This window comes from Hemiscyllium ocellatum, chromosome 13 (assembly GCF_020745735.1).
Source record: "Hemiscyllium ocellatum isolate sHemOce1 chromosome 13, sHemOce1.pat.X.cur, whole genome shotgun sequence".
Classification (NCBI taxonomy): domain Eukaryota; kingdom Metazoa; phylum Chordata; class Chondrichthyes; order Orectolobiformes; family Hemiscylliidae; genus Hemiscyllium; species Hemiscyllium ocellatum.
This window is the reverse complement of record NC_083413.1, coordinates 56,538,499-56,558,752: the sequence shown is the minus strand read 5'-3', so window position 1 is coordinate 56,558,752 and position 20,254 is coordinate 56,538,499. Positions and strand designations below refer to the sequence as shown.

The window sequence follows — 20,254 nt, the reverse complement described above, 5'->3', positions numbered from 1 at the left end:
CATGTGGAAATACATGTTTTTGTCTACCCTGCCTAATCCTGCATAATATCTTGAAGACTTCAATCAAAACAATTCTTAATCTTCTAAATTCTAGAGAAAACAGACCTAGTTTGTGTGATCTGACCTCATAGCTTAACCCCGACACCCAGGTATCATTCTTGTAATCTTACGTTGTACTCCTTCCAAGGCCAATATTTCCTCCTTAAGGTGTGGTGCTCAGGTCTGCTGACTGTACTCTAAGCCATTCCTGATGAAGGGCTTTTGCCCGAAACGTCGATTCTCCTGCTCCTCGGACACTGCCTGACCTGCTGTGCTTTTCCAGCACCACACTCTCGACTCTAGTGTCTAGCATCTGCAGTCCTCACTTTCGCCTGTACTCTAAATAGGGTTGAACCAGTGTTTTGTCTAACTGCAGCATAACTTCTGTGTCCTTGTATTCTAGTCCTCTTGATACAAAAGGTAGCATTCCATTGGTCTGCTTGATTATTTGATCTGGGTGCTGTTGGGTCCATGCTGGCTGTGACTGGTAGCATGTCAGTCAGTCAACAGGAAGAAGCATTGCCCTTCTTTCCATTACCCCTTAGGTGAAGTGGGATGGCAGCTTCCCTCTCTGGGCCATGTCCTCAGCAAGGTGATGGAGCTCCGGAGTCTGAAAGGCAGTTCCCTGCTTGCAGTGTCTGAGGTGTTGTGCAGGTGGGGTTTGAAATGGCAGCATAAACCTCTCACACTCCCGGCAACGGTACGGCCACCTCTCCTGCTGCATAATTCCATGTAATGATTGCCACAGAGACCAGTTGCATCGTTGATGTGATGAAGAGTGGAAGATTGCACAAAGAAGTTTGACATGGGTTATGGTGGACTGGGTACCATAGATCTCGTAACATTTTGCCAAAAGAAGCGGGAAAATTCAGCCCTATTTTGTACTCCAAACAGTTTATAGAGATATGCATCACTAAATATTCCTGTAAGCCGATTTCATATCCTGTTCAAGCTGAGATAAACCTTATTCTGATGTCAGCAAAAGTGTTACAGACATTGGAGGTCATCGCATGGTCCCAACATTTCTTCCCACTCAGTCGAATGGAGATTGATATGATTGCAAAGAAAAAAATGAAGTGTTTATAACACCTGCAACATTGTAGCTAATAAGAACAGACAAAAGACGGGTTTTCTCCTTTACTTTGAAGATAAGAAAGCAATTCAACACCACTTTCTGAAAGATAACTAGCGATGGTCAATAAATATGGCCTAGCCAGCAATGCCCATGTATCTCTCTCTCTCTCTCTCTCTCTCTCTCTCTCTCTCTCTCTCTCTCTCTCACACTCTCACACTCTCACACACACACACACATTTTCACACATGTAAAGGTTATCAAGATGCAGACTTAGAAACCTATGATTTAATGAAATGGCTTTGTTTGCTGTAGCAGGTTTCCGGCATCATACCAGTCAAAGGGATATGGAACAACTAGTCAAGAGGAAGAGGGAAGCTTACTTAAGGTTGAGGAGGCAAGTATCAGACAGAGCTCTAGAGGGTTACAAGGTAGCCAGAAAAGAACTGAAGAATGGATTTAGGAGTGCAAGAAGGGGGCATGAAAAAGCATTAGCGGGTGGGATTAAAGAAAACCTTAAGGCATTCTACACTTATGTGAGGAACAAGACAATGGCCAGAGTGAGGGAAGGCCGATCAGGGATAGTGGAGGGAACTTGTGCCTGGAGTCAGAAGAGAGAGGAATTAAATTTGTTTTCTTCTAATCGCTGAAAACTGTTCTGGAATCCCATGAATTCTGGAAAATCAGAACAAATGCACCATACTGTCCCTTCAGCTATACCTTTGAAAACTCAAGACTCCTTGTCCAAAAACTGCCACTACTTAATTCCATTTATGGTCCATTCCTGAATGCCTTTGAAGTTACTGATTTGGTTGGCTATTTCAGCTTGAGATATTAATCTTACAGAGTCTCTAGAGAAGCAGGGAAACTTGTGCAACAGCTTCCTGATTTCCATGTTTAAATGCACGTTTGTGGTCACTGGAAGTTGCTGTGCAATTTAAAGTTCAAATGGCGAGTGCTGACAGCCACTTCATTATTTTTATCACAAGTCTGGGTGTTGTGTCCCGTTTTTGTTTTGACAGACGCTGAAGGGAGGGAGGGAGGGGAGGTCCGTAATGAATACTTTGCATCTGTATTCACTACCGAGAGGGACCTTGACGTTTGTGAGAACAGCGTGAAACAGGCTGATGTGCTCAAACAGGTTGATGTTAAGAATGAGGATGGTGCTGGAAATTTTGAAAAACCTGAGGATAGATAAGACCCCTGGGCCAGGCGACATATACCCAAGGCTCCTACATGCATTGTCATTCACTGCTCCTACCTGAAATTGTGACTGCGGGATCTCTTGCATCCTCCTGAGAGCGCGGCTATGACCATTCCTTCACTGTTGCTGGGGCAAAGTTCTGAATCCCTCCACTAAGGGCATTGAGGATCAACTTGCAATATGTACACTGCAGCTCACTACCACCTTCTCAAGGGCAACTAGGGACAGGCATCAATGGCTGGCTGGCCAGCAATTCCTACAAGTGAAGAAAGCACATATAACACGTGAGGTTAAAAGGTCAAATCTCTGAAAGGCTAGGTAAATGTACACCATCCACCTCCTTTCAAAGAGCAAGTGTAACTATTTACAATATTAATTGAATTCAAAATCTGTTTAACCTGGAGATGATTTACTGATATGTCAGGATCTCAAGTTTTTGGATTTTTCCTGATATTATATCTCAGTCAATGAGGGGGAGGCGATGGTCTCTCAATATTATCACTAGACTATTAATCCAGAGACCCAAATAATACACTGTGGACCTGGGTTCTAATCCCAGTTTGGAATTGGTGGGACTCTGTTATTTGGTAGAATTTGTATTCAGTAAAAAGAATCTAATGGTAAGAGTCTAATGATCATGAAACCATGACTAGTAATCTGGAATATCTGGCTAATAAACATGGGTTTGAGGTCAATAAAATTTGGAATAAAAATAATTGACCTAATCACAACCATGTAGGCCTTCTGATTGTTGTAAAACCCATCTGGTTCACTAATATTCTTTCAGGAAGGAAATCTAGCATCCTTACCTGGTCTGGCCTAAATGTGAATGCTGACCCTCAGCAATGTGGTTGAGATTCTTAACTGCCCTCTGAAAAATTAGGGATGGGTAAAAAATGCTGGTCTAGGCAGCAAAACCGATATTCCATGAATATTTTTTTTAAAATTACATTTAGAAAGAAAGTGAAGAGTTGAATTCTTCCTTAAGTATTAAACTGTGACTGATCTAATCCTGGCTTCAGCATTATTTTTCTGCCACCTTGGCCCCAGTGAGATTCCAGACCTAATGGCAAATCCTGGCTCCATCTGTATCTCTTCTGAAAGGCCATATGCACTCCCAGCAAGGGCTATTGCTCTCAGTGGCACGGTTGGGATAACAGCTATTTGATTGGCCAACAGCTCTGGGGGATGTGACTTCTTCTCCAGTAGGCACAGAAATCCCTCCTCAAGCCAGTTCAAGGCTCCACAGTGAGTAAACAAGGTGGGGTCACAGGCAAGTTCAAACCCTGTATTTTAAGCCAGAGTTCTCCCATCTGTCCACTCACTGTATCCCTTTGCAAACTTTCTGTGGCATCCACACAAGCTGCTTCCCTGCTTATTGTATTGTCAGGAGATTTGGCAATAATACATGGTCTCTTTATACAAGATAAATAAATGCAGCTTGAACAGTTGAGTGCTCAGCACTGATTGCTGTAGCACCCCATTAGTTCCAGTCCAAATCTGTTCAAATGAAAAGCTGGTCTTATACTGGAAACTTTGTTTGCATGCTGACTATAGGGGTGAATTTCCTTAGTGGTTTTTCACTTCATAGCCAACCTCTGACCACGTTAGGGCAGCAGAGTGACAGTAGCTTCAAAACAGATTATCCTCTAAATTCAGGTTGGATTTATCAATCGTATCATTTTTAAAAATTGACTGAAACAAATGACTCTGCTGCTTATATTAATATTCGATGGGTCGTCCATCAGTCTCTGATATTTAGTTTTTTATGTGAGATCATGGGTCATTTAGCGTCTCATGGCTCCTTTTTCCATAAAAATATATAGCTCTGTATTGTTGCAGCCAATCTATTCAGTGTCTGAACACGATGGCTGTTCCTTTGAGAAATGCTACGTGTGGACATGGATCATTACCTCTTGTATGCTCTTTCCAGGATTAAAATTCAGTAATATCTATATAAATATGAATTACCGAATCTCTTCCCTCGACAAAATTAGAGGATTGATTTTTCCCCGCTCCTGAAGGAGTGGCAGTGACAAGTCAGTCGGAAAATATGGCAAGATCAGAGAAATGAGATTCTTGATGTTAAGCAAAGAAAATCGAATTTTTGCGACCAAATCTGAATTTTGAAATGAAACTCTCATTAGTAGCAAGAGGCCTATTTGTTTGCATTAACATGCCATTAGTATGGAATCTCCCCTCATTTATTTGCAGTTTCTGATTCTCTCTCATGCTGGAGAGAAAGGAGACAGTGGAAAATTCCAACATGAAAGTCTGAGCAAGTGACTGGCACCTCTGATTCACTACTTGCTTCTCCTGGCCTACCAATCCCCAACATCACAGAATACGTTGCATTGACCGGAAGCACACTATCCATGAAGGTGGGCAGCAGACAAATACCAGCCCTGCCACATCCTTACAGTATATCTCTGACTCACTCAGAATACAGTTCTCTACATAAATGGTGCACACCAACACTTTACAGTGGGATGTTGCTGTCAGGGTACTTTATGCACAGGGACAAAGTCCATCTCATGGTGCCATGGGACAGCGCAGGGATCCTCACCTTGCTTTCTTAGTTCTCGTACTTGAATACTCATAGAATCTTTAACTTGCCTTGCCTTTTAGCATAAATTAAAAGCTAAGCGACTCGTAATGCTCTCAGCAGTGATCAGTCAAGGAATAGCCATGTTGCCGTACAAAATAATGCAACGTTACTATCACATCTCCAACATGTGCCAACAGTACACGTAGCAAATACTCACTGAGTGCACTTCAATCAGTTTCCATGTCTCAAAGTTGAAAGTGAGGCATCCTTTGGTCAGGGGGTACTGGCACAGGATGTCAAGAGCAGTGTCTGATATGAGTCCAGCGCCTAGGATACAATCAGCTGGTCACTTAGGCCACCCAGCATCTGGAGTCCATATTTCTACAGTCCAAGAGTGGGGTCATGGTCTGTCCTGCAAGTCCAATGCGACCAGCCTGGGGTTTTGCAACAAATCAGTTGGAGAGCTGCACTGAGATCAGTCAGGGGTCTATCATTTGTCAGTTGGAGCGGTTTTATCATGTCACTTAAAGGTTTGGGCCACAGTCAGTATGTTCATCGAAAGTCTCTGGGTGTGTTTCAGTGGAAATCAATTCTGGGAATCGGAGGCAGCATTTGGAATGTAGAGGAGACAATACTTGTGAAGGGGACTGACTGTAAATAAAATGTTAGGACAAGGGATAATGCAAGATAGTGTGGGGATGGAGATTGTCATTAAGGACCTTTATGATTGAGTTAGCTGGCTTTCTCCAGTACACTGAGAAATATGTAGATGATGGGATCACTTTGAATTTGTACACATTAGTTAATGTTGCATTATCTCTCACTATCTTAAAATCTAGTTTTCGATGACAGCACAGCAAATGGAAGCAACAACTTGTGGGTAAGTTTCATGCAGAGATCTTTTTTGACATGTTTCAACCGTTAAGACGTTAAATATCGAGAAAAACAACATTGCTGTGACCTAAACCTTTTCCTTTAATAGATATGCAAGTTGTAAATTAGCTCTATTTAGTTTTAAATGGAAATGCAAATGCTACATTAATTATTTTTGATGCATTGCTCAGTGATTGCTCAGTCCTTTGAGTATGGGAGTTGGGAAGTCATGTTGAGGTTGTCCAGGACATTGGTGAGACCTCTTCTGGAATACTGTGCCCAGTTCTGGTCACCCAGGTATAGGAAGGATGTTATTAAGCTGAAGAGGGTTCAGAAGAGAGTTTCAAGGTTGTTACCAGGTCTGGAAGGCTTGAGTTATAAAGAAAGGCTGGATAGGCTGGGATTTTTTGACTGGAGTGTTGGAGGTTGAGAGACAACCTGATAGAAGTTTATAAAATATTGAGGTATAGATAGAGTTAATGATAATTGTCTCTTTCCTAGGCTGGGGGATTACAAGACTAGGGGCACATTTTTAAGGTGAGGGGAGAGACATTAAAAAAAGACATGAGACAATTTTTTTATGCAGAGGGTGGTTCATGTGTGGAATGAACCTCCTGAGAAAGTGGTGAATGCAGGTAAAATTACAACATTTAAAAAACATTTGGATAGATACATGAATAGGAAAGGGTTAGAGGGATTTGGGCCATGAACAAGCAGGTGAGATAAATTTAGTTTAGGATTCTGTTCAGCGTGGATTGGTTGGACCAAAGGCTCTTGCTCCATGCTGTATGATTCTATGACTCTATTTGCAAACTCCAAAACTATCAGTGAACTTTACGCAGAGTCAGCTAGAATTGTTTCATTCTAAACCATGGGCTAAGTTTGAAATATGAACAATTAAGTCATCAAAGAGACTGTATTTGAATGGTAGTTTTATTTTGTAGTCTAGTCCTTTAAAACCTTCCCTATATGCAATGGAGCTGTCTGGTCAATATTGTTGGAAAATGACAGCAACTTTACTACCAAAGGTCAAATTTTGAAACTAATGATAATAACTGGCCCAGTGTTTGAAATATTTAGTGAAATCCTATCGTTCTTGTGACCTGTTAAGTCAAAGGTGACGGCTAAGTCAGTGAATTGGGATAATTTCCTGAATACAAATTACCCAGTCATAAGGGGAGCTTAGCTAACATTCAGTGTTACACCTCCACTGGTATCCATGTACAAACACAGATATTAGTGCTGCCATGGATAGATGGGCCAAATGGCCCTATATGTGCTTCATCTGTGCTTTAATTGGCTGGCACTCTGCTCTGATGAAAATTTTTATTTATTGTAATTTATGTTGCTTTGTTCCTTCTGGTCTGTGAATGGAATTTTGACTATATGTCACATGCGACCATTTAAAAAAAAGAGTGCTTGAAATTGAGAGGACAAAATAAACTCTTCGAAATTGTAATCCAGAAGAGAAAATGTAAATATTCAAGCATTTGATCAGAGCTGAAAAGCTACAGGGATGATTTTTAGAGGACAAAATGGACGTCAGCAAAAAGAATGGCTGTAAGACAGACATTGCAAATGAGTGTCAGTGGAGGTGTGAGGATGGTGAAAGACAGATGAGTGTGGTATCACTTGACAGCAGGTCTCTTGGTAGGGTTAGATTTGAGCAACAACAGGTAGTTTGTAGCAGGCATTATACCTAAGCTCAGTTAGTCATAGTGTGTATGCTTTGAGGAAATTGCTATGACACTTAACTTGTTCTTAAAAGAAAAAGTCAGCCCTTGTGGTTCTATGATTCATACACTATGAATGACTCAGCCTTTTTAATCTACCTGTAGTTGTTTTAGATAGCTTCACTCTACAGAGACCACTTTAAGCATTTTTTTATTGATTGTATAAGCACTTGTGAACATCTGCAGTGCAGTAATGTAATAGCTACAAACTGGTGGGAACAGATAAACCATTGCAAAAATGCTTGCATTTTAACTGTATGTCTACAGATACCTTATGATTAACTGAGTGAATGAATATGATTCACCTGTCGGCTAATTTTAATTGATTATAAATAAACCTGATTACGAAACCTGAGTATTTCAGGGGTTTTCTGGTTTGTTGATAGCATCCCTGCCTCTGGGCCAGAATGTCTGGGTTTGAGACCAGCCTGCCAGGGAGGTGTGACGTAACACGTCTGAGTAATTCGGAATAAAGGATCCACTGCGACTGTCAAAATCAGAACTGTAGCAGTGCATTTATGTTAGTTGAGGGGCTCTAATGACATGCTGATAGTGTCCCTGTGAAATGGAAAATCTGAGTTCAAATCCCACCTATCATAGAGATGTCAGAACAGGTCGATTTTTAAAAAATATATTTTTGAAACCCAGCTGTTGATACTTATCTATTCTTGGATTATCTCCCTGTTAAATTAATGAAATATTAAATATCCTTTCTGTACCTTGTGTGTTATCAAAAAATATTACTGTTCATCAATGCTTTGATATTTCATGATTTGGAGATGCAGGTGTTGGGCTGGGGTGTACAAAGTTAAAAATCACACAACACTAGGTTATAGTCGAACAGGTTTAATTGGAAGCACACTAGCTTTTGGAGCGACGCTCCTTCATCAGGTGAAGGAGCGTCGCTCCGAAAGCTAGTGTGCTTCCAATTAAACCTGTTGGACTATAACCTGGTGTTGTGTGATTTTTAACTTTGATATTTCAGTTATGCACGACATAGCAATGCATTTATTATAGACAAGACATGTCCATCAGATATGATTTGTAAATAAGTTGAAATTATCGCAAATGATACTTAGTAACTTACATACTTAGCAATTTATACACTGCACTGAACAGAAGCTGCGAGAAACAGTGCCGAATTAGAAGGCTGTTAAATATCACTATTTGAAATCCAACTTTGTTTAAAGATCCCCAATTTATGTTTAATATTTTGTTACTGGTTCAATCATTACAATCAATTGAGTTGAAAAATACCATAAGTAAAGAATTTTATTACAAACTGACGCCGTTTAGTGCTAGATTAATGGATGTGACTGTACTCTCTCACCGGATTGTGTAAAGAAAGCTTGCTGTATTTAGAATTCCTCTGAACAGCAGAAGCAGGGGGAGCAAAAACTGAAAGTACATTACCGTCTCCTATTTTCCTTCCTGGGAGAGAACTCACCAGAACAATTGCTGTATCCTTTGAGCAGCTGTGCGGTTATTTTGTTTCTTTTTCTAATTGACTGAGATTTAATTAGCTGTTTCTGTATAATGGTGTAGGTCTGTGAATAATACCCTACCCATGGCCTGCTGTGCTGTTTAGTAAATTCTTTTGCTTTAAAAATGTTGTCGTCTTCAAATAGGTTTAGCATACCACATTGATGCTTATAACCTATCAAATAGAGTAGTCATATGTTTGTAACATTTTTGTCTGGTTTTGTTATGTTCTGTTGATGTTCATCAGCTATCCAGGAGAAGTCAGCTCAGCCCTGGTGATTGCTAGACTGTGTTCAATCTATTTTTATCACATAGTAACCGTGACGGGGGTGGGGATCTGTCTTTCACATTTAGCACCAATACAGTCTACTAGCAATGAATTCTGGGTGCAGTCAACTGGCCGCAGCTCAAAAGGAAGCCTTTTCCTTTATTAGGTAAAAGCCATGTACTGCAGAGTTTTCTTAGAAGGGAATTCCAACAGGATATGTTGTGAGGAAGGTTTTGGATGACAGCAAGGAGGACTAGGCCTCTTACAGCCCAGAGTACTGGGGTATCATGATTTTTGTTGAACTGTCTTTGCAACATGGTGTGAATAAATTGTGAACGAGCCAAAAGGCTTGTCTGGCTTCAACTCTGAGCAGAAATTCCCAAAGCCCTTTTCTAGAACATCAATCTGAAAGCTGAAGACTTCGTTATTTTTATAAAAACAGAGAAATGACCAGAAGAGCTGGCAAATCTCGAATAGTTTTAGTCATGACTGAAGTAAAATAATTCTGCTTACACATGTAAGCTCAAATCCTCATGAAAACATTGTGGGATTTAAACTGCTGCAGCATGTCTGTGAACAGTCATATCCTCAGGAATGTGACAGCTTGCGATCTGGTGGCCAGTTATAAAAAGGTAAGACCAAAGTAGTTGGAGAAGTTTGAATTCAGCTCTTTACTTTTCAGCAGTTGATTTCAAATATGGAACTTAGAGCAATTGATAGGTACCACCATGTATTTCTTCTGGGTCATTTAGTCAATTATAAATTAAGTGTCCTCTTAATCTAACTGGTCAGTTCCTGCCTCTTTGCTGTCTGTTTTTTTTGTCTGGTGCATGATTGAGCAACAGGGTATGTTACAGACTATTAGTGCAGTAAATTTGATGATATTGTGTTTTTTTGGACACAAATGGATAAAATCTTTTTGTACCATAAGTTTAATATTTTTGGGGATCGGAAATGTGATAGATGTGCAGATGCTGAATGTTTCAAGACATATAACTGCTTGTTCTGGAGTGGACAAAACATTAATAATCTATTTGTACTTTGTTATCACTAATGTTTGCTTAGCTGTAACCAGAATACTGAAGGAAATTAAACCATATTTTCTGATATTTCATCACCATTTGCTTCATGACTGTCAGCCTCCTGTGTACAGACATAGCCTATGCTATAGATTCAAATGTTTGCCTTTTGTTGAAGTCTGTTGAATGGAAAATCAAATTGTTAGCATGTTGATAAATGAAGTGCATTACTGTCTATTCTTGACAGTATTTATTGCCATTCCTTAGTTACCCTGAAGGCATTAGGAGTGGAGTTTATGGCTTGGAAGACAGGATAACTGGAAATATTGACAAGAGGTGGTAAGGCCATGCAGGACAGCTCTTTGGCACAATCCTGCTACCAGAATACTTTCCCCAGGCAAACCAGGAATCAATCCTGCTGGCCAGTCATGGAAGCAAGTGGTCAGGAAGCAGTCCATGTCCACATGCAATAAAACCCAGACCATCTCCAGGCTTGGCTGACAAGTGGCAAGTAATATTTACACCACACAAGTGAGACACCACACCAGGAAGTGATCAGCTCCAATAAGAAAGAATCTAATCTTGATCTTTGATTACAGGGGCATTACTGCTACTGAAACCTCACTATTGACATCCCAGGTGTTACCATTGATCAGAAATTGAACTGGACTAACCATACAAATGGTGTGACTAAAAGATCAAGTCAAAGGCTAGGAATCCTGCAGTGAGTAACTTGTTACTCCCTCAAACCTGTTCATCTACAACACGCAAGTAAGGAGTGTGGTGGAATACTCCCCACTTGTCTGGAAATGTGCAGCTCCAATAACACTCAAGACAAAACAACAATTGGCAATACATCCACAAACATTCACTCCCTCCACTGCTCACTCAGAGTAGCAACAGTGTGTACCACAACTCCCGAAAGGCATGACATGAAAACATCACCACCTACTAGTTCCCTTCTAAGTTATTCATCATCTTGACTTGGGAATATATTGCTATTGTTTTGTTGTCAGTAGGTCAAAATCCCAGAATTGCATCCCTCACGGCATTGTGTATTTATCTGCAGCACATAAACTGCAGCAGTTCAGCACCACCTTTTCCAGGGCAATTAGGAATAGCAAATAAATGTTGGCCCAGGCAGTGAAGGCTGTATCCTAACCCATGAATGAATTTTAAAAGGAGTGACTTGGCAGCCTCGCTGGTGTTTTGCCATTAACAGGTATCCCCATCACAGAGTAGAGACTAAGCAAGCCCAGCAGAAATATCAAGTTGGATTGGGTTGGGAATAATCAAACTGGAGCTCTGTAGCCCATTGAGGAGGCCTCCAACTAAAAGCTGCATTGTGATCAAATCCACCCTGTGGAAGATTCTCCCTCTTCACTCCAGGGAAGTGCTGGCTGTAATAATGTGTATGTCGCACTACTCTGAAACTTGTAAGGGTGCTGTCATGTTACCTGGGTCTGCCTCAACACCAGCCAGCTGTTCCTTTGGGGCTGCTTAGGCTGCAGCAATGAAAGCCATGCTACCATCGTTAATTGTTGCAAAAGTGACCAATTAAGAGGCTGTCTCCCAGATAAATAGGTAAAAGTGAGAATTGCAGATGCTGGAGATCAGAGTCAAGATTAGGGTGGTGCTGAGTCTCATTCCTGATAAAGGGCTCCTGGTCCTCGGATGCTGTCTGACCTGTTGTGCATTTCCAGGACCACTCTAATCTTGAATCCAGTCCCAATTGCCAGCATTTGACCCATATCCCTCCAAACCTTTCATCTTCCATGATGATTTTTCTGGCACAAGCCTAGAAATCAAAAAATTACACAACCTGCTGATGTGGGAATCAACATGGCAATATCAGTAATGTTCCAGTGGTAATATTGTTATGATGGTCAATATATTGTCTGAAACCTAAGAAAATCTATATTGATTTTCTACGTGGGTATATGATAAGACATTGTCTTGTACTTCATTTGAAGCATTTATATAAAAAAAGAGAAGTACGTTTCTCTGAGTGGTTATGATCTGTTAAGCAAAAGTTAATTAATGCAAAATAGTGGACATTTGGGAGAAGAGAGGGTCAAAACAGCTCTTTGTCTAAAACATTCAGGATAATATAGCTCCGAGCAGTTTGAAGATTACAGAGTGCAGTTTGACAGTAATATTGATAGTATTAACATTATCATACAAAGCCTTAATTGTATGCTCAGCTCTGACAGGCTGTCACTTCTGTTTCATCTTGTTATTTGATGTATGCTTCTTTGAGATGATAATTATTCTATGAAGACCAAAGAAAGATTCGAACTGAGCAGTTCACCAGATCAATAGCAATATATTGTAATTAATGTATAGTGTTACATAGAACTACAGTGCTTTTTTTCTCTGACAAGTTCTGGTGTGAAATGGGAGAATTCAAACAAATCAAAATCCTCAGTTGTCCATTTCTAACCTTCTAACCACGCAAGATGAGACATTGTTTAGGGTAGCAGGCTAAAATTTCAGGTAATGTTTTGGATGTGTGCTTACAGCAGGAAACCTGACCCTGCTGAAATTCAGGTGCATGCTGCTTATAATGTTTTGGCCACTGTTCGAGAACAGTAGACCTTGTGTTCAAAATTTTCAAACACATGCTCTGAACTGTTTAATCATTAGGTTCTACTGATTAGGGGAAGAAGACATTTTCCATGTAAATGAGCGTTTACCTATGTTTTGTACTTTTACTATTGTGAATTAATTATTTTTAACTTGTTCACTGCAGAAAATTCTATCAACAGTTTTCCCTCTTTTATTAAACATCATAGTTTATGTTTGGATTGTACATAGGTAAGGAACTGATATCTCATTAACAATACAGAGCTGAGTACTCAATGATGTATTTCAAGGATATTTGTGAACCCTTCCTGTGCACAATTTGGCTGTCAGGATTTCCTACATGAGAACAGAGGCTACATTTTAAATTGCACATTGGTAAAGCTATTTTGGACATCCTGCTCTGTGATAGCACACTCATACTTTACTCAACAGGTCAAGGGTTGATCTGACTGCATAGACTTGAAGACATAGTTCTGGATATATGTCCGTGAGTCAGCTGAGGAGAATTCTGAGCTCTGCTGCAGAGTTGCTTTTTAAACATGTCTGCCTAAATGTTAGATAATTGATTCAGAGGATGTGATCTAAGAGGCTCTCTGTCATGTGGAAAATCCAGGCAATAATCTTAGGTTGCACTCTGGTGCAGTATTGAGGGCAGTCCTGTCCGCTTAGGTCCTCAACAAATTGGTTCCTAATTATTTTAATCACTGGTTGAGCAAGAGGATAGAAACAATCAGTTATATAATCATCTTTACAACCTTGGGGCATTGCTAAGCACTTAACAGTCAATTAAGCATGTTCAAAGGCTAGCCAGTATTGTGGAGAAAGGCAACAGTCAAATTGCCATTCAGCACGGTCCTGCAGGCAGATATGTGATGTAACCAGATAATCTGTTTAAGTGATGTTGGTTGGTTGTGGGTTAAATGTAGGTGAAGGCAACATCATCTTCAAATAGTGTCATGGGAACATGCACCTCAGGGAGCAAGTAGGACATTGGTTTAGCATCTGTTTTGAAAGATCACACCGCAACTGCATAACATTGCATCACCAAAACAATGGAGTCTTAGACTTGCTGTAGCACAGAAGAAGGCTATTTGGGCCATTGAGCTTATGTCAGTTCTTTGTAGAACAATCTATTGACTCCCATCCCCTCTCATCCTCCAACCTCCAATTCAGGTTGTTTCCCTCAAGTCTCCTCCACTTCTCTTTTGAAATCATCGATTGATCTTGACTTCATTACACTCATAGAAGTGAACAGGTCACTTACAGCAGGTCAATACAACTCGGTGAATAAAAACAGTTCTTCCTTGAATTTTCCCTGCAACTCTTGCACAACATTTTAAACATTTACCCTCGGTCTTGTGTCATTAGTTGATGGGAATTGTTTTTCTTTGTCTGCCTTATTTGAATCTGTCATCATCTTGTACACCTCAATCAAAATCCACTGTTTTACTCCAACGAGCCCCCACTTCACCAACCTAACCTTGCAGCTGAGTCTCAGATTAGCTTTTGTGCTCAAGTCTCTGGAGTGGAACTTGAAGGAAGAGTGCTATACAATGGAGCCACAGCTGACATACAAAAATCAGTAAACAAATTATTTTTTCCTCATCTATCAAGGGACCATGTTAATTGCTCTAACAGCAAACATACTGGTGCCACTGATCTCCAAAGGTGCAGGATACACTGAATTTTAGTATTGTAGCTTAAGTTCACAAATAGGCTGTGACTCAAATCTTTTTTAAACCGATTACCTTTTCATATCAGAAATTCCAGGAATTGAAAGCGTTCAGTAAAGATTTACAAGATTGTTGCCAGGATTGGAGGGTTTGAGCTACAGGGAGAGACTGAAAATGCTGCGGTGTCAAGCTGAGGGGTGACCATATAGAAATTTATAGACTCATGACGGGATTGGATAGGGTGAAGAGCCAAGGTATGTTCCACAGAGTAAAGGTGTCCAAAACTAAAGGGCATATGTTTAATGTGAGAGGGGAAAGTCTGAAAAAAAATCTAAGGGGCAACGTTTTCATGCAGAGGGTGGTTTGTGTATGGAATAAGCTGCCAAAGGAAGTAGTGGAGATGGGTACAATTACAACACTTTAAAAGGCATCCAGATGATCCATTAATAGAAGGAGTTTAGAGGGATATGAGGCAAATGCTGGCAAATAGGACATTAATTTAGGATATCTAGTCGGAATGAATGAGTTGGTCCAAAGGGTCTGTTTGGCTGCTTTGCAGCTCTCTGACTCTGGTTATTTCTGTTTGTACCTTGTGCATTGTACTCAGAAAGATGATGAGAGTTTGATTTTAAGCAGGGGTTCTGAGGATGCAAAGTGCTTTTTCAGGGGCAAAAGTGGAAGCACAATTGTTCGCAGTTATTGGAGAGAAAAGTGGATGAATATGTTGAGGATAATATTAGAGTGATAAGCAGTTGGGAATGAGTATCTTTACACGAGCTGAGATCGGATGACAGACCAAATGGTGGACTCCTGTGATGTTCCAAAAAAGTAATAGAATTATGCAAGGAAGCATTGTAAAGAGGCTATCCACATATCACACTGCTGCTTTCTGCAATCTGTTTACACTGCATACTTTGTGGTATCCCTTTATCTCCAGATGGAAATCTTTGCACCAAAGACCTGATCCCTGGAGCTTTGTAACAGGTGAAATTCCAAACAATTCATCCATTCACACATCTCCATGCAAATTCAAGTCTGCAATCTTCCAGACACCGTTCTTCCCCATTTTCTCTTCTCTTTCCTGCTCGCACACAACCGACAGACGTTTGTGATTATGTTCTGGGGATGATCATTTCAGTCACAACAACTGTGAATCCCCAGGACAAACCTTATCATTTCTAACTTACAAGGAAGAATCTGTCATCTTTCTTCTCACTTTTGCTCAAAATCTACTTTGAATGTTTACTATTGTTTGATTCACAAATGTTTCTAAATTGTTGTTTATTAATTGCACCAGTGGTCCACACATTTTCAGTTAATTGTTTGGGGGTGTTATTTTCCTTGTGAATATTTGGGGATTAGAGCCTCTTCCTGGAACATATTTTTAAGCACACATTTTATATAACTTATCTGTAAAAGATGCATAATTTTCAAATTTTATTTCCTGATAGATGTGTCATTTCTCTTGAAATTGAGAAGTTACAGTTTGGTAGCTTAATTTGATATTGGAAAGATTTTTTGAATTATCTAAATGTGATTCCTGAACTTCATATTTATTGCAACATAATTAATGCCTTGCATGTTCCAAATTAGGCCTGAAATTTCCAAGGAACAACAACAACACTGCACTGTGGGGTCCCCTTCATGCCACTCACCATCTTGACTTAGAAATATATTGCAGTTCCTTCTGTATTGCTGGGTGAAAATCCTGGAATGCCCTCCCTCATAGCATTATGGACATACCAAAATCAGGAAGACCGTTCATGACGACTTTCTGAAGGGCATGGAAGGATGGGTAACATATGTTGACCCAACCAACGACCCACTCCCAACCCACAAATGAATTTAAAAAAGAATAATCAAGTCATCAAAGTTGAGATAGCGATATGTCCAAATTTGAATCCATTTCAAAGTATTTACTAATGTGTACCCTGAAAGAATTGAATTGAGAGCCCAAGCTGGGCCAGTGGTCTTTTCTGTGATTCAAGTATCATGATTCTGTCCAAAGTTTGCATAGTCTCAAATAGAACATTTGTGTTCTGCATCCTCTTGATAAGAACCTGGTTAGAGCAGAGGGAATATATGCAATGAGGGCGAACAACTTTTGAGTGAGGGAGGTTCTGTGGCTTTAATCATAGAATTGAATCATAGAATCCCTACAATGTGCAGCAAGCCATTCAGCCCATCAAGTCCATGCCAACCTTCTGGGAGCATACCATCCAAACTCCCCCCTACCCTAACCATGTAACCCTGCATTTCCCATGGCTAATCCACCTAGCCTTCATATTCCTGGACACTGTGGGTAATTTAGCATGGTCAATCCAACTTACTTGCACATCTTTGGACTGTGGAGCTCCACACAGACAGTTGCCTGATGCTGGAATCAAACTTGGGTCCCTGGCATTATGTGGCAGCTGTGCTACCCACTGAGCCACTATGCCACTCCTTAATGCTACTTTGGGAGTCAAAAGCATTCCACTCCATCGGCTGCTGACACAATAGATTCTTTTTTATAACTGTTCAACAGACCAACTATGAAAGACTTTAGCTTGGAACTCCATGGATCCAAATCACTTAGCATCCCATTATCTGTACTTTAATCACTATTTCAACTATACTTAAACTGCCTTTCTGACATGTTACAGATAAAATGCACCACTTGTCATTAAAAATAAATGAAATTATAATGCCTGAAAATACATTTAACTTTAGTTGATGAAGGATGGAGAAGTTGAGAACATGGTGAGGGCATTTTCTGAAGGTTATCTAGTATTAGCCCTTTTTGAGAAGATTTGTAGCTCAAGTTGATGATATGGATGTAAATTAGCTCACTGATGTTTTCAGAGGTTTTGTTGCCATGACGAGGTAACATCATCAGTGAGAGCCTCTAGTGAAGCGCTGCTGGTATATCCTGCCTCACTACTTATATGTCTTGGTTTCTTCAGGTGGGTGATGTCATTTCCAGTTTGTTTTCAAGGGAAGGTAGATAGGATCTAAATGGATGTGTTTATTGATGGAGCTCTGGTTAGAATGCCATCATTCTCATAGAAATGGCATCACCCACTTTAAGAAACCAAGACCTATAAATAGAGAGGCAGGACATACCACCAGCACTTCACCAGAGACTCTCATTGATGATTTTTCCTAGTCATAGTGACAAAGCGTCGGAAAACAAATCTTTAAGCTCATTGAGCTAACTTATATCCAGGTTATCTAGTATTTCAGAGAAGCTTTCTTGAAAATACAGTGGAAACAATATTAAGAGATGTGGAATGATTGCAATTTATGGTCTAGTGGATAAATGCTCAACAGACATTAAACAAAATGCTAGTGCCATGTTTCAGTAATTGCAAAATAAATTTGTTGTTCTTCCTGATTAAATCATAGCACACATCATTAATTTAAATGTACAGATTGACATTTTTCTAACATAGCATTTAAAATTTGATAATAGGAACATTTCTTGGCAAACTCCATGTAAACATTTAATATACTTTTGAAACGGTAGCATGGTGAACAAATCTAAGATTTTGGGAAATTTAAGGGACAATTGATCCAAGCTGCCTTAGGAAACAGAATATTTCTTATATTGTAGCCTGGACATTTTTTGGTAATATTCAAGCAGAGATTGGAAACAGATTAGAGGAATAATTTGCTGGATTTTTTTAGCCACTTTGTCAATCTCCCAAATTTCCACAATATTTGGCCCATATCAGAAGTAAAAGGACACAGATTTGAATAGGTGTCAGTATCATGTTATCACTGTTTCATTTCCTAGCCTCTCCTCTGACTCAGTGATGATATATTAGCAATGTTCGTCTCATTTGCACTCAGTGCTAAGCATTCCAAATGTCAGTGTCATGGAGAAGGTTTTAACTAAATTTGAAGAACCACACTTCTGTGGAATTTTAGGAGGATCGTTACTTCCTCCTTACACCCCTGCCACCATGACAGGTGGGCAGGGGGGTGAGAGTTAGCAGCTCAAAAATGACCAGCCCAAGCCCCTATCTACCTCCCCAGTGAGTGTGCTTCTTGTTGAGCAACGTCAGGCAGTTAACCTGCTCTCCAGAAGAAGGCCCATCATGTAATTGTTTTAATGAGACCACGTACCACACTTTCAAGTCCATTTCAAAGTTAAAAAGCCAGGGGCTAGATTTCCCAGCACTCAGAAAACCTGGCAGCTAGATGAAGGTGAGAGTATCTGGATCCAACAACTAACAGCCTTGTTAGTGCTGCTTTTATTCCAGTAAGGTCAAGAGAACGCCTCTGTGCTCTTGCCCACCACGCCTCTTCAACCAAAACCAATCTGTTTCCTCCCCAATCAAAACACACATCTGATCTATTCATCCATATGCTCAGGGTCATTAGCACCTTTGTGATACACAACAGTCCACCTCAGTGAAATGCACTGACATGCCAAGGAATGCATTCAGGTTTCTGATGAGAACATTTTTAAAATTTAATCTATTTTTCTAATCCTCCTCTTTTGATTAGTTATTATACACATCTGGAGCAGGTGGGACTTGAACCAGGGCCTTCATCTATAACATGCAGCGAGCAGCTGTGTCTGGATACATTAAATAAGTAACAGATGTATTTTACTCTATGGCCAAAATATTTTATCCACTCATTCACAGTGCAAATGAGAATGAAACATTATGTCTTTACCAAGTGTTAGGAATGCCCAAGCTTTGAGAAATCAGACATTACACCTACATTAAAAGTGCATGCTGTATTCATCATTGGTCAGGTACCCAACAAAGGAAGGAAACATTCCCCCGATAGTTTGTTTACAAGCAGCCACTTCACACAATCATGTTTCTTTCCCTGTCATTGCCACAATGTCTTCATTGCAAAAAAACCTGCACACTACCAGCAATCTCTGTAATAAAAAAAACTCCTGTTGTGACAAATATACACTAATTTTGGCTCTAGGTGGTTGTGACATTCCCAGGGTGAAAAAACAGTGTAGCAAGGCCATTCATCCATCTCAATCATTAACACACGAGAGGCAAGTTGAAGGCTTGATTCAGGCGTCCAGATAGATCTTGAAATTGTCCCGCAACAGATAATCTAGATAATCTAAAAATTTATTGAGAATGGTTGATGGGTCCTAGACAATAAAAGAAGAATATCATGTGTGTTCTCTTTAGTTTATTAATTACAGTTTGGAATCATGATTGTAGGCCAGATATTGTTCCTTGTTTAAATTTCCTGGAGCTGCTGATCCCACTCTGCTGAAGTTCAACTTTTTTCGAACACAACTGTAACTGCTTTAAAACTAAATGCAATTGGTACATTATAGGTACAGCCTTCCACGATCCTGCCAGTTTTTACCTGGCATACTTTGACATGGCCACTGTTAGTATTATCCTCCGATTGACTAATGTGGATTGACAGGCTGTGTAGAAATACGGTCAATACTAAGGTGCGCATGTGTGCAAATATCACATTTAAATATGTATAATTGGTTCATAGAACTATAATATGACATTTCTATCTTCTATTTATAATCCATTGCTATATTGATAATGTTACCAACTGTTAAGGTGTAATGTTTGACAGCTCTGTGACTAGGTATTACAGCACAATGCAACCACAAAAAGGTGGTGATGTAGAAGGAGCTTAATCTATGGCAATGATAAAATAGATATTGTAATAATGAATTCATAATAAACTAATTCAAAAGAGTTGTGTTATAGCTGCCAGTCCACAATATGGTAACAGAAATGTAGACTTGGTGACAACATCAACCAA

The 20,254-nt window shown here is 39.9% G+C and overlaps 1 protein-coding gene across 6 annotated transcripts in view; it reads left to right on the top strand.

Annotated features, from left to right (window-relative positions):
• schip1 (schwannomin interacting protein 1) overlaps positions 1–20,254 on the top strand; it is a 167,188-nt gene that overhangs the window by 96,354 nt on the left and 50,580 nt on the right. The window contains exon 1 of one of the 6 annotated variants that reach the window (XM_060834201.1): positions 9,438–9,851. The exons of the other annotated variants lie outside the window; for them this stretch is intronic. Within the exon in view, the coding sequence (XP_060690184.1) occupies positions 9,753–9,851 (99 nt within the window). The 5' untranslated portion in view covers positions 9,438–9,752. Of the gene's footprint in view, positions 1–9,437; positions 9,852–20,254 lie in introns of those variants that run through there. 6 annotated transcript variants of the gene reach the window in all.